General features: G+C 36.7%; 1 protein-coding gene across 8 annotated transcripts in view; it reads right to left on the bottom strand.

Annotated features, from left to right (window-relative positions):
• AKT3 (AKT serine/threonine kinase 3) overlaps window positions 1-16,187 on the bottom strand; it is a 373,403-nt gene that overhangs the window by 89,590 nt on the left and 267,626 nt on the right. For all 8 annotated transcript variants that reach the window (XR_002732370.3, XM_023216162.2, XM_023216163.3 and 5 more), the window contains one exon: window positions 1,555-1,677. Coding sequence is in view for 7 of the 8 variants with exons in the window: in XM_023216162.2 (XP_023071930.1) it covers window positions 1,555-1,677 (123 nt within the window). In the remaining variant the exon portion in view is untranslated. The remainder of the gene's footprint in view (window positions 1-1,554; window positions 1,678-16,187) is intronic.

The raw sequence follows: 16,187 nt of genomic DNA, 5'->3' as shown, positions 1-16,187 counted from the left end.
TGATCAGAAATGATTAAAGAAATACTGACCAAGACCATAATCGATACTGCAATCTTTAGCAGTCTTTAAGCTAATAATTCAATCTTTTGAATTTAAGCTTTCTGGATGTTACCTATTACTTTAAAATTGTTCTAATTTCCCTAAATCTAAGCCTCCCTGTTTCTATCCTTCCCCTTTTCACCCCTACAAATAGGATTCATAAAACACGTAGTGGGAATGCGAGAAGTGGACTGAGGAAGAGCAGAGCTAACTACTTCTAAGTATATTTGGAAAGTTAACTCATATTTTGTCATACCACATAACTAATTCCTTCAGAAAAATTGATATTTAAGACATTTAGACAGTATAGGATTATCTGACCATGCAGATAACACGAATGCTGAATTCTGCCATATTCCTAGTTATAAAAAGATTCAGGCTAAATACAATCAAACTACTAATTTGTATTAATCTGTAGCCTGTTTTGGCACTTAGACAGTTGGTCATCTCTGATCTAGATGTCTTATAGGTACATAGTTCAGTTTTTCCTATAACAACATCTTATAGCTTCTATATATCTCATTTCAAACAAAACAGAATTTCATAAAAGCCTCATGTAACTTCTGTTTCTACCAATCATTATGTTACATGAAATAGTATTTGATCAATAAGGCAATTCTGTGTCAAATTTTATATACGATTTGCTTCTCACAAAAGTAAGACTGTAACAACTAGAATTTATTCAAAATGTGTCGTGGCACAAATTCCTTTAATGTAGTCAACCTAATTCATAACACTGTCATGAGAATTACTATTACCTTGTATGAGTTACTCCAGGGATCAACAAATGACAACCTGTGGACTAAACTGAGCCCATCGCCTATTTCGTTTACTGGAACATAGCCAAACATATTCATTTACATACTATCCGAGGCTGCTTTTACACTACACCGATGGAGTTGAGTAGTTTGCAAAAGAGACGATACGAACATCAAAGCCTAAATTATTTTATCTGCCCTTTACAGAAAGTTTGCCAATCCTGAGCTATCCTAAGGGTTTCGTCATAATGGAACTCAGAGCAGTCAAGACACTATTACCAACAGAACAAACAGAGTGCTTTCATAAATAAAAAACTAGGCACATTAATAAATGGTTATTATGTTAAAATGCTTCAGGTATTTAAAACTACCCAAAGTCAATGTTAAAATCAAAATGAATATGTTCCTTCCAATAGTCTTACTATGTTTCTTCATAAAACATTTCTGTAAACATAATAAAACTTGTTTTAAATGTAACTTGTAAAGTTATTTGACTTAATCATGTTTAACATTTTTATTTGATCAGAGCAGTCAAGTAGAAATTACTTTGCAAATCAAAAACTCACACATAAATCAACTACATACATGTTAGTGAATAAAATTTCCTTCAAATGTAGTGAACTAAATTTTTAAACATAGTGCTTTTTTCCCAACTAAATCTGCTTTTCTCAAAACTGTATAACTTTGTAATTACTTTATGTTTGTCCCTATAGTCTCTGCAAAAACAAATTTTGATTACATTTTTTTTTTTTTTTACCTTGAGATCACGGTACACAATCTTTCCGGAATGTAGATAGTCCAAGGCAGAGACAATTTCTGCACCATAGAAACGTGTGCGGTCCTCAGAGAACACCCGCTCTCTCGACAAATGGAAAAACAGCTGCAGGGTAAACAGCAGGGACAGGATTGTAATAATTACTGATTTAGTGGGGGAAATTAACACAAACATAAAACACCTCTCATCACCATATTGTGATGATAGATAGTGTACTCTCAGTGGACACTGAGCACTCCTAGACAGCAGCTGCCTTATCTTTTCCAGGTTTCCAAGGGGAAACTGCGAGCTGTTAAATCAGCGTTTTAATCAATATACCAATCTTGTTTAAGGCATTCTGCTTGCTACCCATTTAACCTTCAGTTACCAGAGGAAAAAAGTATGCATCATCAGATTGCAATTTCCCTCTCACTATACTGTTGCTTCACTCTTCAAGGATTAGGTATTGAGACATTACTAAAATAAATGAACACAAGCATAGATATATTTTCTACTTAATTATTTGATTTCAAAGACAATACTGCCAATTTGCTGAAACTGATTTATGTGAACTTGTTATATTCCACAATTTTTGATTTATCATGGTATCTCTAGAAATATTTTCAAAGTCAAAGTCAAATTATTATTGAAGATAGTCAAATTATTGACAATGTCAAATTATTGACATTTTCTATGATGAGAAACTAGTAATGCCCAAAAGGAACTGAGAAACATCCATTATTCCCATCACAGTTCTCAATGTATATTCTATTTTCAGTAATAATTAGCTACAATGCCAATCCTTTCTCATGTAATCACTTAAAACTATTAAGCCCATCCATTTCCTAGTTAACCACTTAAAACATATACCATATGATAGTCAACAAACATTCACTGGGTGCTTACTGTGACCAAGCACCCAGCTCTCCAATAGGCCACTTCTTCATTAAAGAAACTACTAATATTATCTCTCAATTGGACAACATACATGAAGAAAGACCAGGTTTCAGGCACTAGGAATTGACTATCAATCTTTGTTGTTGAAACATGCTTAGAACAATGAAAGATTGTTCACAGTGCTGAGTAAATTGCCAGGTATCATGTTATTAATAGATATACAATACACATCTGTGAAAAAAAATGAACCAATCAGTCAATGTACTCTTGACAGCAAGATCAGAAATTATTCCCTTACATGGATCATTGACTCGTAAGGTTTCTACATAATGAAAATTATGGTTAACTAAGATTAACTAATTATGGTTAATTATGGTTAACTAAGATTTATTCTTCCCCATTCCCACCCTCACCTTCGCTTAACAGCGTATTATTAAGACAAGCTTTATGGCTTTATGCATGACCCATTGGCAGGGTAAACAGAGAGAGAGAGAGAGAGAGATCTCACCTATAGCCCCAAAAAGTGTACCACAACAATAATTGTATTAAAACTAAAATATTTTTGCAGTCTCTAAACTGTAATGCTTCCTACTATATTACAGTATTTTATCAAATCTCATATGCTACCAATTGGGGCTGCATCATCATTTTATAAAATACCAAGGAAAAAAAGGTTGTCAGTTAAAACTATAACACATGATCTATTCTAAAGGCATTCTGATTACAGCAATTTTAAGTATGTCTTCCAAATAATCAAATATAGTATGTGAAAAATCAAATCATTTATACAATTACTCAGGGATAGTTTTAAAAATTCATTCATTTTATATAGCTAGATATATACTATCTATTATCAGCCTAACAAGGATAGAAAGTAGAAGGAGCCACATTTTCCAGGTTAAAATAATTTCTGCCATGCAAAATATCACTGACTTTGATGAGAAGATTGTGTGATCTCTATGTGGAGTTGTGGTAGACTTCTAACGAGATGAAAATAGTGATTAGGTTTCTAAATTTTCTTAAAAGAATGTCAAGTCCACTATCTACTCATTTAACTTTACAAAAAATATGGATCCTCCCTAAATCAATATAATATATGCAAGATTCTAGATCTTTATTTAGACTATGTATCTTCAATGTGTCTGCCAGCCAACTTCTATAAAAATATCAGCTAAAAATTATATTTAAGGGAAAGAATTTACTTCTCAGTCTGCTATCTGATGTGTACCCTTACTACTTTATGGAACTTATTCTTAAGATAACCAACAACCTCTTAATCGCCAAATCCAATAATCTATTTACAGTCTGCACTGCTTCTTCCAATTCTGAAGCTTAGGACATCACCTACTGCCCTCTTTCTTGAAACACGTTTCTGGGCTTTGGTAATACGACACTCTCCTGATTTGCCTCCTCACTTTCTGGATAATCCTTCTCGGTTTCTACTTTGGCTCTCAATCAACTTTTCAATTCAGCATTCATTTAGTGAGTATCAATTATTTTAAAGTCACTGCTGGGCACTGGAAAAGAAAAAGAGGGAATACGATGATAAGAGGAATCTCTTATGTTCACAAGCATTGACTATGGCAACGTCCTCATGAGTATACACTTAACTCCATACTCATCAAGTTGTTTCTATTAAATATATATAGCATTTTGTATATCAATCGTAACTCGACAAAGTGGTTTAAACAAAAGACATAATTCCTGCCATTAAGCATTATGAATGAAGAGGATACAGGTATTGATTTAAAAAAAAGAGGGTTGTGATAAATTTCATAACTCAGATATTAAAAGTACTTTGAAGGCAAAGAGGGATTAATCTGTGCTGGCATCATGTGAGCAGACTGGATAGACAAGAAAAAGCTTTACTTAAGTTTTGAAGAATGGGTTTTTCATAAATGGAAAATTTAAGGGAAAAATCCCCAAAAAAGTGCTACTCAAGTTTTATTCATTTGTATTTCCAACACAGCCTAGGACAGTACCTGCACATAGTAGGTGATTAATAAAAATTTGGAACGCATTAATACCAAAGAGGAAAAATACAAATGACAAGAAAATATATGTAGGGAACACCTGTATACAAAAAATAATATACACTCAGAGAAATAATGGGATTTCTGGAAAAAAAGATGAGATCAGATTGGTTAGGATCTTTACTAACATGATATAAGCATGAATGTTTTTTCTGTAGATAAGAAGTATGAAAGAATTTTAGGTTAAAAATTAGCATAATTTGGTTCCACATACACAAATCAATGAATGTAATTCATAACATAAACAGAACACAAAAAACACATGATTATCTCAATAGACACAGAAAAGGCCTTCAATGAAATTCAACATTGCTTCATGTTAAAAACTCTTAATAAACTAGATATTGAAGGAACATACATCAAAATAATAAGAGCTATTTATGACAAACCCATAGCAAATATCACACTGAATGGGCAAAAGCCAGAAACATTCTCCTTGAAAACCAGCACAAGACAAAGATGCCCTCTCTCACCACTCCTACTCAACACAGTTATGGAAATGCTGCCAGGGCAATCGGGCAAGAGAAAAAAATAAAGAGCATTCAAATAGGAAAAGAGGAAGTAAAATTGTCTTTGTTTGCAGATGGCATGATCTTGTATCTAGAAAATCCCATCCTCTCAGCCCAAAAGCTTCTTAAGTTGATAAGCAAATTCAGCAAAGGCTGAGGATAGAAAATCAATGTGCAAAAGTCATAAGCATTCCTATACACCAACAACAGAGAACCAAATCATGGATGAACTCCCATTCACAACGGCCACAAAGAGAATAAAATACCTAGAAATACAGCTAACAAGGGAAGTGGAGGACCTCTTTAAGGAGAACTACAAACTATAGCTCAAGGAAATAAGAGAGAACACAGACAAAGGGAAAACATTCCAGGCTAATGAATGCAAAGAACCAATACTGGGAAAATGGCCATAATGACCAAAGTAATTTATAGATTCAATGCTATTCATAATAAACTACAATTGAAATTCTTCACATAATTATAAAAAACGATTTTAAAATTCATATGGAACCAAAAAAGAACCCGTAGAGCCAAGACAATCCTAAGCAAAAAGAACAAAGCTGGAGCCATCACACTACCTGACTTCAAACTATATTACAAGGCTACAGTAACCAAAACAGCATGGTACTGGTAACAAAAACAGACACATAAACCAATGGAACAGAACAGAGAACTCAGAAATAAGACCAAGTATCTACAACCATTTGATTTTTAACAAATCTGACAAAAATAAGCAATAGGGAAGGACTCCCTATTGACTGATTGATTGATTGATTGAGACAGAGTCTTGCCCTGTCACCTAGGCTGGAGTGCAGTGGCATGATCTCGGCTCACAGAAACCTCTACCTCACAAGTTCAAGCAATTCTTCTGCCTCAGCCTCCTAAGTAGCTGAGATTTATGGTCATGTGCTACCATACTGGGCTAATTTTTATATTTTTAGTAGAGATGGGATTTCACCATGTTGGCCAGGCTGGTCTCAAAACTCTTGACCTCAAGTGATCTGCCCACCTCAGCCTCTCAAAGTGCTGGGATTACAGGCATGAGCTACCACGTCTGGCCAAGACTCTCTATTTAATAAATGGTGCTGGGAGAACTAGCTAGCCATGTATAGAAAACTGAAACTCCCCTTCCTTATACCTTACACAAAAATTAACTCAAGATGGATTAAAGACAAATGTAAAACCCCAAACTATAAAAACCCTAGAATAAAATCTAGGCAATACCATTCAGGACATAGATATGGGCAATATTTCATGATGAAAACATCAAAAGCAATTGCAACAAAAGCAAAAATTGACAAATGGGATCTAATTAAACTAAAGAGCTTCTGCACAGCAAAAGGAACTACCATCAGAGTGAACAGACAACCTACAGAATGGAAGAAAATTTTTGCAACCTAGCCATCTGACAAAGGTCTAATATCTACAAGGAACTTAAACAAATTTACAAGAAAAGGACAACCCCATTCAAAAGTGGGCAGAGGATGTGAACAGACACTTCTCAAAAGCAGACATTTATGTAACCAACAAACACGTGAAAAAAAGCTCGACATCACTGATGATTAGAGGATGAAAATGAAAACCACAATGAGATACCATCTCACATTAGTCAGAATGGTGATTATTAAAAAGTCATGAAACGATAGATGCTGGCAGGGCTACAGAGAGATGGGAACGCTTTTACGCTGTTGGTGAGAATGTAAATGAGTTCAACCATTGTGGAAGACAAGTGTGGCAATTCCTCAAAGATCTAGAACCAGAAATACCCTTTGACCCAGCAATTTCATTACTGGGTATATACCCAAAGGAATACAAATCATTCTACTACAAAGATACATGCATGCATATGTTCATTGCAGCACTATTCACAATAGCAAAGTCATGGAATCAACCCAAGTGCCCATCGATGATAGATGGATAAAGAAAATGTAGTACATATAACCCATGGAATGCTATGCAGCCATAAAAAGGAATGAGCTCATGTCCTCTGCAGGGACATGAATGGAGCTGGAAGCCATTATCCTCAGCAAACTAACGCAGGAACAGAAAACCAAACACCGCATGTTCTCACTCATAAGTGGGAGCTGAACGATGAGAACACCTGGTCACAGGGAGAACACCACCACACATTAGGGCTTGTGGGGCGGAGCCATGGGAGGGAGATCATCAGGAAAAACGGTTAATGCATGCTAGGCTTAATACTTAGGTGATGGGTTGATAGGTGCAGCAAATCACCATGGCACACATTTACCTATGTAACAAACCTACACATCCTGCACATGTACCCTGGAACTTAAAAATAAAATGAAATAATTAGCATAATTTTAAAAAGGCAATTGGGGTGAAAATGAGAGAATCAACTAAAAATGCCTGAGACTATAGCCTGCTAAACAATTTTTAAACTATAACAAAAAAGTTACTGACACCACTGTTGTGAAAAGCTGCAGACACAATGAGAGAAAACCGTACCAATCCGTAAGGACATCACTATCTGGTTACAAGAGCCGGATACATAAACTTTTCTACTGAAATTAAGGTAATTACTATAAAGCAGAGAAGACACTTAAAGAATAAGCATGTTTAGAAATATCGGAAGTTATATTTGAGCTCGCAGAAAGCTTCTGAGGGACATCAACTAAGGTAGTAGTAACGGACATTTAAGGAGAATCAATATTCCAGAGGGAACTAGCTTTTACCACTTGGGTCAAGGGAGAAATCAACAATGTTGAGGTTTTTCTATGGCTGACTGAGTAGATGCTGATATAAAGGAAAAGAATGGGAATGGGGACAGAGGAGCAATGGGTTTTATTTTGACATGCTGGTATCTAGATAGGCATTTGATAACACAGCTTTGCAAGGTCATGAAGGTAGATATGGGAATCATTCATAGAAAGGATATTGTTAAGACCAAGAAAGCAAAGAATAGTCTAGGAATTCAGTAAAAACTGAAAAGATGAGTGAAGGTAGAATCTTAGGGTACTACTATACATAGGACAGAAAAAAGAAGCAAAACAGGACGTTGACATGGAATACTAAGAGATGTAAAAAAAGGAAGCAAGAATACAAGAAGTGAAGGGAAAATAAAGTTCCAGAAAGACAGGAACATTTTTGCTGAACTTAGGAATTAGGTCATCTGTTAATTTTCAAAGGTAAGTTGTCATATTTAGGTGGGCTGAAAAGAGAATGTGAAGGTAGAAATAATACACCATTCCTTTAGAAAAACTGAATGAGGTGAGCTAGGGTATTATTGAACCAGAAGGTTTTTGGTGCAACCTATTAAATAGTGCCTTCAAGAAAAAGGTTTGTCTAAAGAAATTGACCTATATAACTACAATTCATATGGAATAGGCACACAAATTAAAGACCAAAGAAATAATGAAGCAAGGAACAGGTTATTTTAGGTTATAAAAATTTAATACAGAATACTTGAACATGACAATATATGATAAGGATTATGGGAAAATGACTAATAAATAGTGCAACAATAATTAACTCTGAAGAAGCATAAAATGTAATTTTCACCTCATATCATAACAAAATTCGTATGTATTAGTCAAATACAAAATTAAAAACTAGAAAACATGTATAAGTAGTTATGAAGTCTCAAGATGAAGAATAATTTTCTAAGCATAAAGGAAATGGAAGAAATAGACTTTTCGCTTTTCCCCAAGATGGTGGATTGGAGGCTTTCTGCACGGCTCAGCCACTTGGACATAGCAAGATAAAGATAAACTGTGTGAGCTGTAATTCAAGAAGGGAAACAGGAATGTACTGGAATCATGAAGTACACCCCAGATCCCAGAGAGGAGAAGGCTTGCAAATAGCCCCAGTGATGGCATCCAGCTGATAAACGTGAAGCGAAGCCCCAGTGCGTGCGAGAGGCAGGGAGCCTCCCTCTGTGACTCACCCTTCCACTGGGGATCCCAGCCACCCAGGCCTAGGGAGAGCACTTCGTTTCTCTCAATCCTGGAGCTGACCTGGGGAGTGGCTTGGAGTCACCGTGAGGGGAAAAGCTGCAGGCATTTTCCCAGCCCCGGGAAAAAGAGCAGGACGATGTTTTTAATTTGGGCACGTAGAAAGTCAGCCATTCCTTGGTGACCCAGCAGTGTGGCTGCACAGGTATGTCAGTCTTGGACCAGAGATGAAGACACCTGCTCTGGAGTGGGACAGGGGCTTCACAGCCCAAACTGTGGAAAGTGTCCCAACAACACGGCTAGAATTGTGCGTTCCCAAGTTGCAAGCCTGGGGCAGCAGGAGAGCTGCTAAAGCTGCAGTTTCTCCTGGGCTGCAAAACTTGCAGTCACGACCAGGTTGGCAACCTGGAACAGACTTGCGTGTGCCATTGCTGGGTACCCCACTCTGTTCTCATGAGATCGTGGTGCAGTAGGGCCCTTGCTGCGACATCTCCAAGCATATCTCCGGCATCCAGAGAAACCATTTGCCTAGTTCAGCAGCCGAAGCCACGGCACTCCTCCTGGACACAGGTGATGGTGGAGCAGAGCTCTCTCTGCTCCACACGCAGGCAGATCTCCAGGCATGCAGAGCACCTGCTTGCCTGCTCCTGGAGTTCAAGTCACCCCACCCCTCCTATGCAGAGATCTTGGTGCAGGGGGCCTCTGCTCCATGGTCCAGGTAGCCTGAGCACCTACTCTCCTGGACTAGAAGTTTAGACCATTCCCTATCCCTGTGCAGAGAACTTGGGGCTGAGGAGGTTTCCCAGCTACGCTACTAGGCACGTCTCTGGGCCCTTGGTGGCCACGCACTGAACTCTCCACTGGCACTAGTGCCTGTGTCTGTCATCAGGGGACCTGTACGTGGACCTGTCGGGTCTGGCCCTGCCTGCCGTTCCTGCCCTCTGCCAACCCCCAACCCTGGGGCTGGGCAGTGAGCTCAGACTATGGTACATTCCATGAATTGGCTATTGCCTATGGCAACAAAGAACTTCTGCCAGTAAACAAGTATCAAGGTATACACTAAGCCATGCTGGCTGCAGTTGGCTCTTACCTCTAAGTGCCATCTACAGGCTTGCAGGTCAAATGCCACAGCCCACAATAAAATTGGCCAAAAGAAGCACAGACGACTAAAGAAACAAAGTCAAAGACCCTACCCAGAATTCTCTATGGTCACATCCTGAAGGGAGGGGAAGAAAAGGGAAAGGAGAAAAATATATAATAAAATTATAGGGAAAGAAAAGAAAAAAATCCTACCCGCATGAAAATAATTACAAAAGTTACAAGTGTTAGGGTCTCCAGATAAGAAAAAAGCAGCATAAGAATTCTAGCACTATGAAAAATCTGAATGTAGTGATACCACCAAAGGATCACACTAGCTCTTCAGAAATGATCTCTAACCAAAATGGAAACTGAGAAATGACAGATAAAGAATTCAAAGTATGGATTCCAAGTAAGCCCAATGAGATCCAAGACAAGGCTGAATATCAACCAAAAAATACTTCTAAAGTAATCCAGGAAATGAAGGAAGAAATAAGCATCTTTAAGAGAAATCAATCAGACTTTCTGGAATTGAAAAAAATCACATAAGGAATTTCAAAATACAACTGAAAGTTTTAACAATAGACCGGATCAAGCAGAAAAAAGACTTGCAGAGCCTGAAGACCAGTATTTCAAACTAATCCAGTCAGACAAAAATAAAGAAAAAATAATTTTAAAAAATGAATAAAGCATTCAAGAAATAAGAGATTACAAAAAGTGATAAAACCTACAAATTACTGGTATTTCTGAGAAAGAAGAAGAAAAAGTAAACAATGTGGAAAATATATTTGAGGAAACAACGCAAGAAAACTTTGGTAATCTTGTTAGGGAGGTATACATCCAGATATAAGAAATCCAGAGTACAGTTGTGAGATACTACACAAAATAAACATCACCAAGGCACATTGTCACCAAATTGTCCAAGGTAAACACTAAAGAAAAAAAAAAAACATCTTAAAGGCAGCTAGAAAAAAAGGGCAGATCAAAGGGAATGCCATTAGGCCTACAGTCAACTTCTCAGCAGAAACCTTACCAGCCAGGAGAGATTGGAGGCCTATTTTTAGCATTCTTAAGAAAAAGAAAAAAAGAAAAAGAAAGAAATTCCAACAAAGAATTTCAAATCTTGCCAATCTAAGCTTTATAAGTGAAGGAGAAGTAAAATCTTTTCCAGACAAAAGACAAGCACTAAGGGAATTTGTTATGACTAGATCAGCCTTATGAGAGATCCTTAAGAGAGTTCCAATTGTGGAAACAAAAGAAAAATAAATGCTACCACAAAAACGCCTGTAAGTATATAGCCCTCAGACCCTATAAAGCAACCACACACTGGAAAGTATAAAGCAACCAGCTAATAACTTCATGATAGGATCAAAACATCACATAACAGTATCAGCTTTGAATGTAAATGGTCTGAACACCTCACTTAAAAGACACAGAGTGGCATGTTGGATAAAAAAACAAGACTCATTCCATCTGGCTATCTTCAAGAGACCCATCTTATACATAATGACACCCACAGGCTCAAAGTAAAGGTTTGGAGAAAGAGCTACCACACAAATGGAAAACAAGAGCAGGAATCACTATTCTTTCATCTGATAAAACAGACTTCAAACTAACAGCAGTAAATTTTAAAAAAAGACAGAGTATTATGTAATGATAAAGGGTTCAATTCAACGAGAAGATTTAACTATCACACATATATCTATCTTCTATATATATATATCTTCCATATATGTATATATCTTCCATATATATATATATATCTCACATGTGTGTATGCACCCAATATTGGAGCACCCGGAGTCATGAAACAAGCACTATCAGATCTACAAAAATACATAAATAGCAACACAATAGTAGTGGGGGAGTTCAGCACCCCATTAGCACTAGTGAGATCGAGGCAGAAAACTTACACGTTCCGGACTTAAACTCAACACTTGACCAACCGAACCTGAAAACCATCTACAGAGTACTCTCTCCATCAACCACAGAATATACATTCTTCTCATGTGCACACGGAACAATACTCCAAGATTGACCACATGCTCATCCTTAATTTAAGTCTCAAAAAAAGTTAAAAGAAAAAAGAAAAAACAACAACCCTGAAATCATACTAACCATACTCTTGGACCATAGTGGAATAAAAACAGCAATCAACACCAAGAAGATATCTCAAAACCATGCAGCAGTTACATGAAAATTAAACATCTTGCTCCTGAATGTCTTTTGGGTAAACAACAAAATCAAGGCAGAAATAAAAATATTATTTGAAATAAATGAAAATAGGTACACAACACACCAAAATTCGAGGGATGCAGCAAAAGCAGTGTTAAGAGGAAAGCTGAAAGCACTAAATACCTACCTCAAAACAAGAAAGTTCTCAAATTAACACTCTAACATCACATCTAGAGGAACCAGGAAAACAAGAACAAACTAACCCATAAGTTAGCAGAAGAAAAGAAATAACTAAAATCAGAGCAGGACGGAATGAAATTAAGACCTAAAAATACACATAATGAAGTGATGAAGCCAAAAGTTGGTTCTTTGAAAGGATAAGGAACATTGCTAGACTGCTAGTGAGATTAACAAAGGAAAAGAGAAGATACAACTAACCACAATCAGAAATGACAAAGATTACATTACAACTGATCCCACAGAAATACGAAAGGTCCTCAGAGGCTACGTGTCTACACAAACGAACAAGAAAAGCTAGAGGAAATGGACAAATTCCTGGAAACACACAATATCCCAAGACTGAATGAGGAAGAAATTGAAACACTGTAATGACCAATATCGAGTTCCAAAATTGAAACAGTAATAAAAAAACCTACCAGCCAAAAAAGTCTCAAACAAGACAGATTCACAGCTGAATTCTATGCGAGGTACAAAGAAGAGCTGGTAAAAATTCTACTGAAATTATTCCAAAAATATCATTTTACAAAGCCAGTAACATCCTGATACCAAAACCTGGCAAAGACACAAGAAAGAAAATCACAGGACAATATCCCTGATGAACATAGGTGCAAACATCCTCAACAAAATACTAGCAAACTGAATTGAAGAACACATCAAAAAGTTAATTCACCATGATTAAGTAGGTGTCATTCCTGGGATGCAAAGGTGGTTCAACATATACAAATCAATAAATGTGATTCACCACATAAACCAAATTAGTTTTCAATAAAATCCAACGTTACTTTATGATAAAACAAACTAGGCATCAAAGGAACATACCTGAAAATAATAAGCGCCATCTATGACAAACCCACAGCCAACATCATACTAACAGGCAAAAAGTGGAAGCATTCTCCTTGAGAACTGGAACAAGATATGGATGCCCACTCTCACCACTCCTATTCAACATAGTACTGGAAAGTGCTAGCCAGAGCAAATCAGGCAAAAGAAAGAAATAAAAAGGCATCCTAATGAGAAAAGAAAAAGTCTAACTATCTCTCTTTACTGATGATTCAATACTCAGGAAACCCTAAGGCCTCCACCAAAAGGCTATTAGAACTGATAAATGATTTTTGCAAGGTTTCAGGAGAGAAAATCAATGTACAAAAATCAGCAGCATTTCTATATACTGATAACATCCAAGCTGAGAGCCAAATCATTTATAATAGCCACACACACACAAAAAATATCCAGGAAGACATCTAACCTATAAGGTAAAAGATCATTACAAGGAGGACTACAAAACACAGTTAAAAGAAATCACAGATGACACAAACAAATGGAAAAACATTCCATGCTCATGGATTGGAAGAATCAGTATCAGTAAAATAGCCATATTTGCCTGCCCAAAGCAATCTACAGATTCAAGGCTATACCTATCAAACTACCAACATCATTTTTCACAGAACTGGAAAAAAAAACTATGCTAAAATTCACAAGAAACCAAAAAGGAGCCAGAATAGGCAAAGCAATCCTAAACAAAAAGAAGAAGGCTGGAGGCATCACATTACCTGACTTCAAACTATACTGTAAGGCTACAGTAACCAAAACAGCATGGCACTGTACAAGAAAATAGACACAAAGGCCAATGGAAAAGAAATAAAGCCACCCACCTACAATCATCTAATCTTTGGCAAGGTTGACAAAAATAAGCAATGGGGAAAGGACTCCTTATTCAATAAATGGTGCTTCGATGGCTGGTGAGCCATATGCAGAGGAATGAAACTGAACCCCTATCTTTTACCATATACAAAAATTAATTCAATATTGATTAAAGATTTAAATGTAAAACCTCAAACTATAAGAATCCTAGAAGAAAATCTAAGAAACACCATTCTAGACATTGGCATTGGAAAATATTATATGACTAAGTCCTCAATAGCAATTGAACAAAACCAAACATTGACAAGTGAGACCTAATTACACTAAAGAGCATCTGTACAGCAAAAGAAACTATCAACAGGGTAAACCTACAGAATGGGATAAAATATTCATAAACTGACAAAGGTCTAATATCCAAAATGTATAAGAAAGTTAAACAATTGAACAAGCTAAACACAAGTAACCCAATAAAAAATGAGCAAATGACATGAACAGACATTTCTCAAAAGAAGACATACAAGCAGCCACCAAACATGAAAAAATGCTGCACAACACTAATCTTCAGGGAAATGTAAATCAATGAGATATCATCTCATACCAGTCAGAATGGTTATTAAAATGTCAAACAATAATCTAATAGTACAATAACATGTTGATAGGCTGTAGAGAAAACGGATTGCTTGTAACACTGTTGGTGGGAATGTACATTAAGTCAGCCACTATGAAAACCGATCTTGAGATTTCTCAAAGAACTTAAAATGAAGCTACCATTTGACCCAGCAATCACATTACTGAGTGTGTACCCAAAAGAAAACAAATTGTTCTATCAAGTAGACACATGGACTTCCATGTTCATCACAGAACTATTCACAATAGCAAAGACATGGATAGACCATCTTAAGAAAATGTGGTGTATATATATGCCATGGAATATTACACAGTCATAAAAAGAACAAAATCCCGTCCTTTGCAGCAACATGGATGCAGCTGGAGGCCATTATCTGAAGTGAATTAACACAGGAACAGAAAATCAAATACTGCTTGCTCTCACTTATAAGTGGGAGCTAAATGGACATAAATATGGTAACTATAGAAACTGGAAACTACTAGAGGAGGGGAGGAAAAGGGTGGAAAAACTAACTGTTGGGTACTATGCTCAGTACCTGGTCATTGGATCATTTGTATGCCAAACCTCAGCATCATAGCTATATACCCAGGTAACAAACCTGCACATGTACCTTCTTGAATTTCAAATAAAAGTTGAAAAAAATAAAAAAGAAATGGAATAATAGAGAGAAAATCCAGTAGATTTAGCCACATAAAGTAGCAAAGACAGAAATAAAATGGAGTATTTATAACATGTGACAAAGCTCATATCCTTAATATAAAAAAATTAAAAGACTAAAACGCAAGAAAATGGGTAAAGGTGTAATTAACCTGAGAGGGCTACAAATTTTTAATGTATATGAACATAGGCCACCTTATAATAATCAATGCAACAGAGACAAAACTTAAAAAACGACAATTTTAAATCCATGAAATATTTGCATTGTCAGTGAAAGTGAAGTGAGATAAGCATCTTTATACACCGTTGGCTGGTATGTAAACAGATACTCTTTTCAAAACAATCTGGCAATAGATAGCAAGATAATTTTTAAAGTTCAGTAGGTGCTCTCCTAGAAATTTCCTTAAACAAAAAATAAAAATATACTCTGGGTACAGTGGCTCACACCTGTAATCCTAGCACTTTGGGAGGCCGAGACAGGCGGACTGCCTGAGCTCAAGAGTTCAAAACCAGCCTGGGCAACATAGCGAAACCCGTCTCTACTAAAAACACACAAAATAGCTGGGCGTGGTGGTGGGCGCCATAATCCCAGCAACTCAGGAGGGTGAGGCATGAGAATCGGTTGAACCCAGGAGGTGGAGGTTGCAGTGAGCCGAGATTGCACCACTGCACTCCAGCCCAGGTGACAGAGCAAGACTCTGTCTCAAAAATACATACATACATAAAAATATAGAAGCCATCTTCTACACAATGATATTCTTTTCAGAAGTATATATATAGAGAAAAATGTGAAAACGGCCTTCCAACCATGTTGAAGAAAAATTAGTTTTTTATCTCACAATATAGTACGATAAATTTCAGATTT

The sequence above is a fragment of the Piliocolobus tephrosceles genome, chromosome 1, assembly GCF_002776525.5.
Source record: "Piliocolobus tephrosceles isolate RC106 chromosome 1, ASM277652v3, whole genome shotgun sequence".
Classification (NCBI taxonomy): domain Eukaryota; kingdom Metazoa; phylum Chordata; class Mammalia; order Primates; family Cercopithecidae; genus Piliocolobus; species Piliocolobus tephrosceles.
This window is presented reverse-complemented; position numbering and strand designations above follow the sequence as displayed.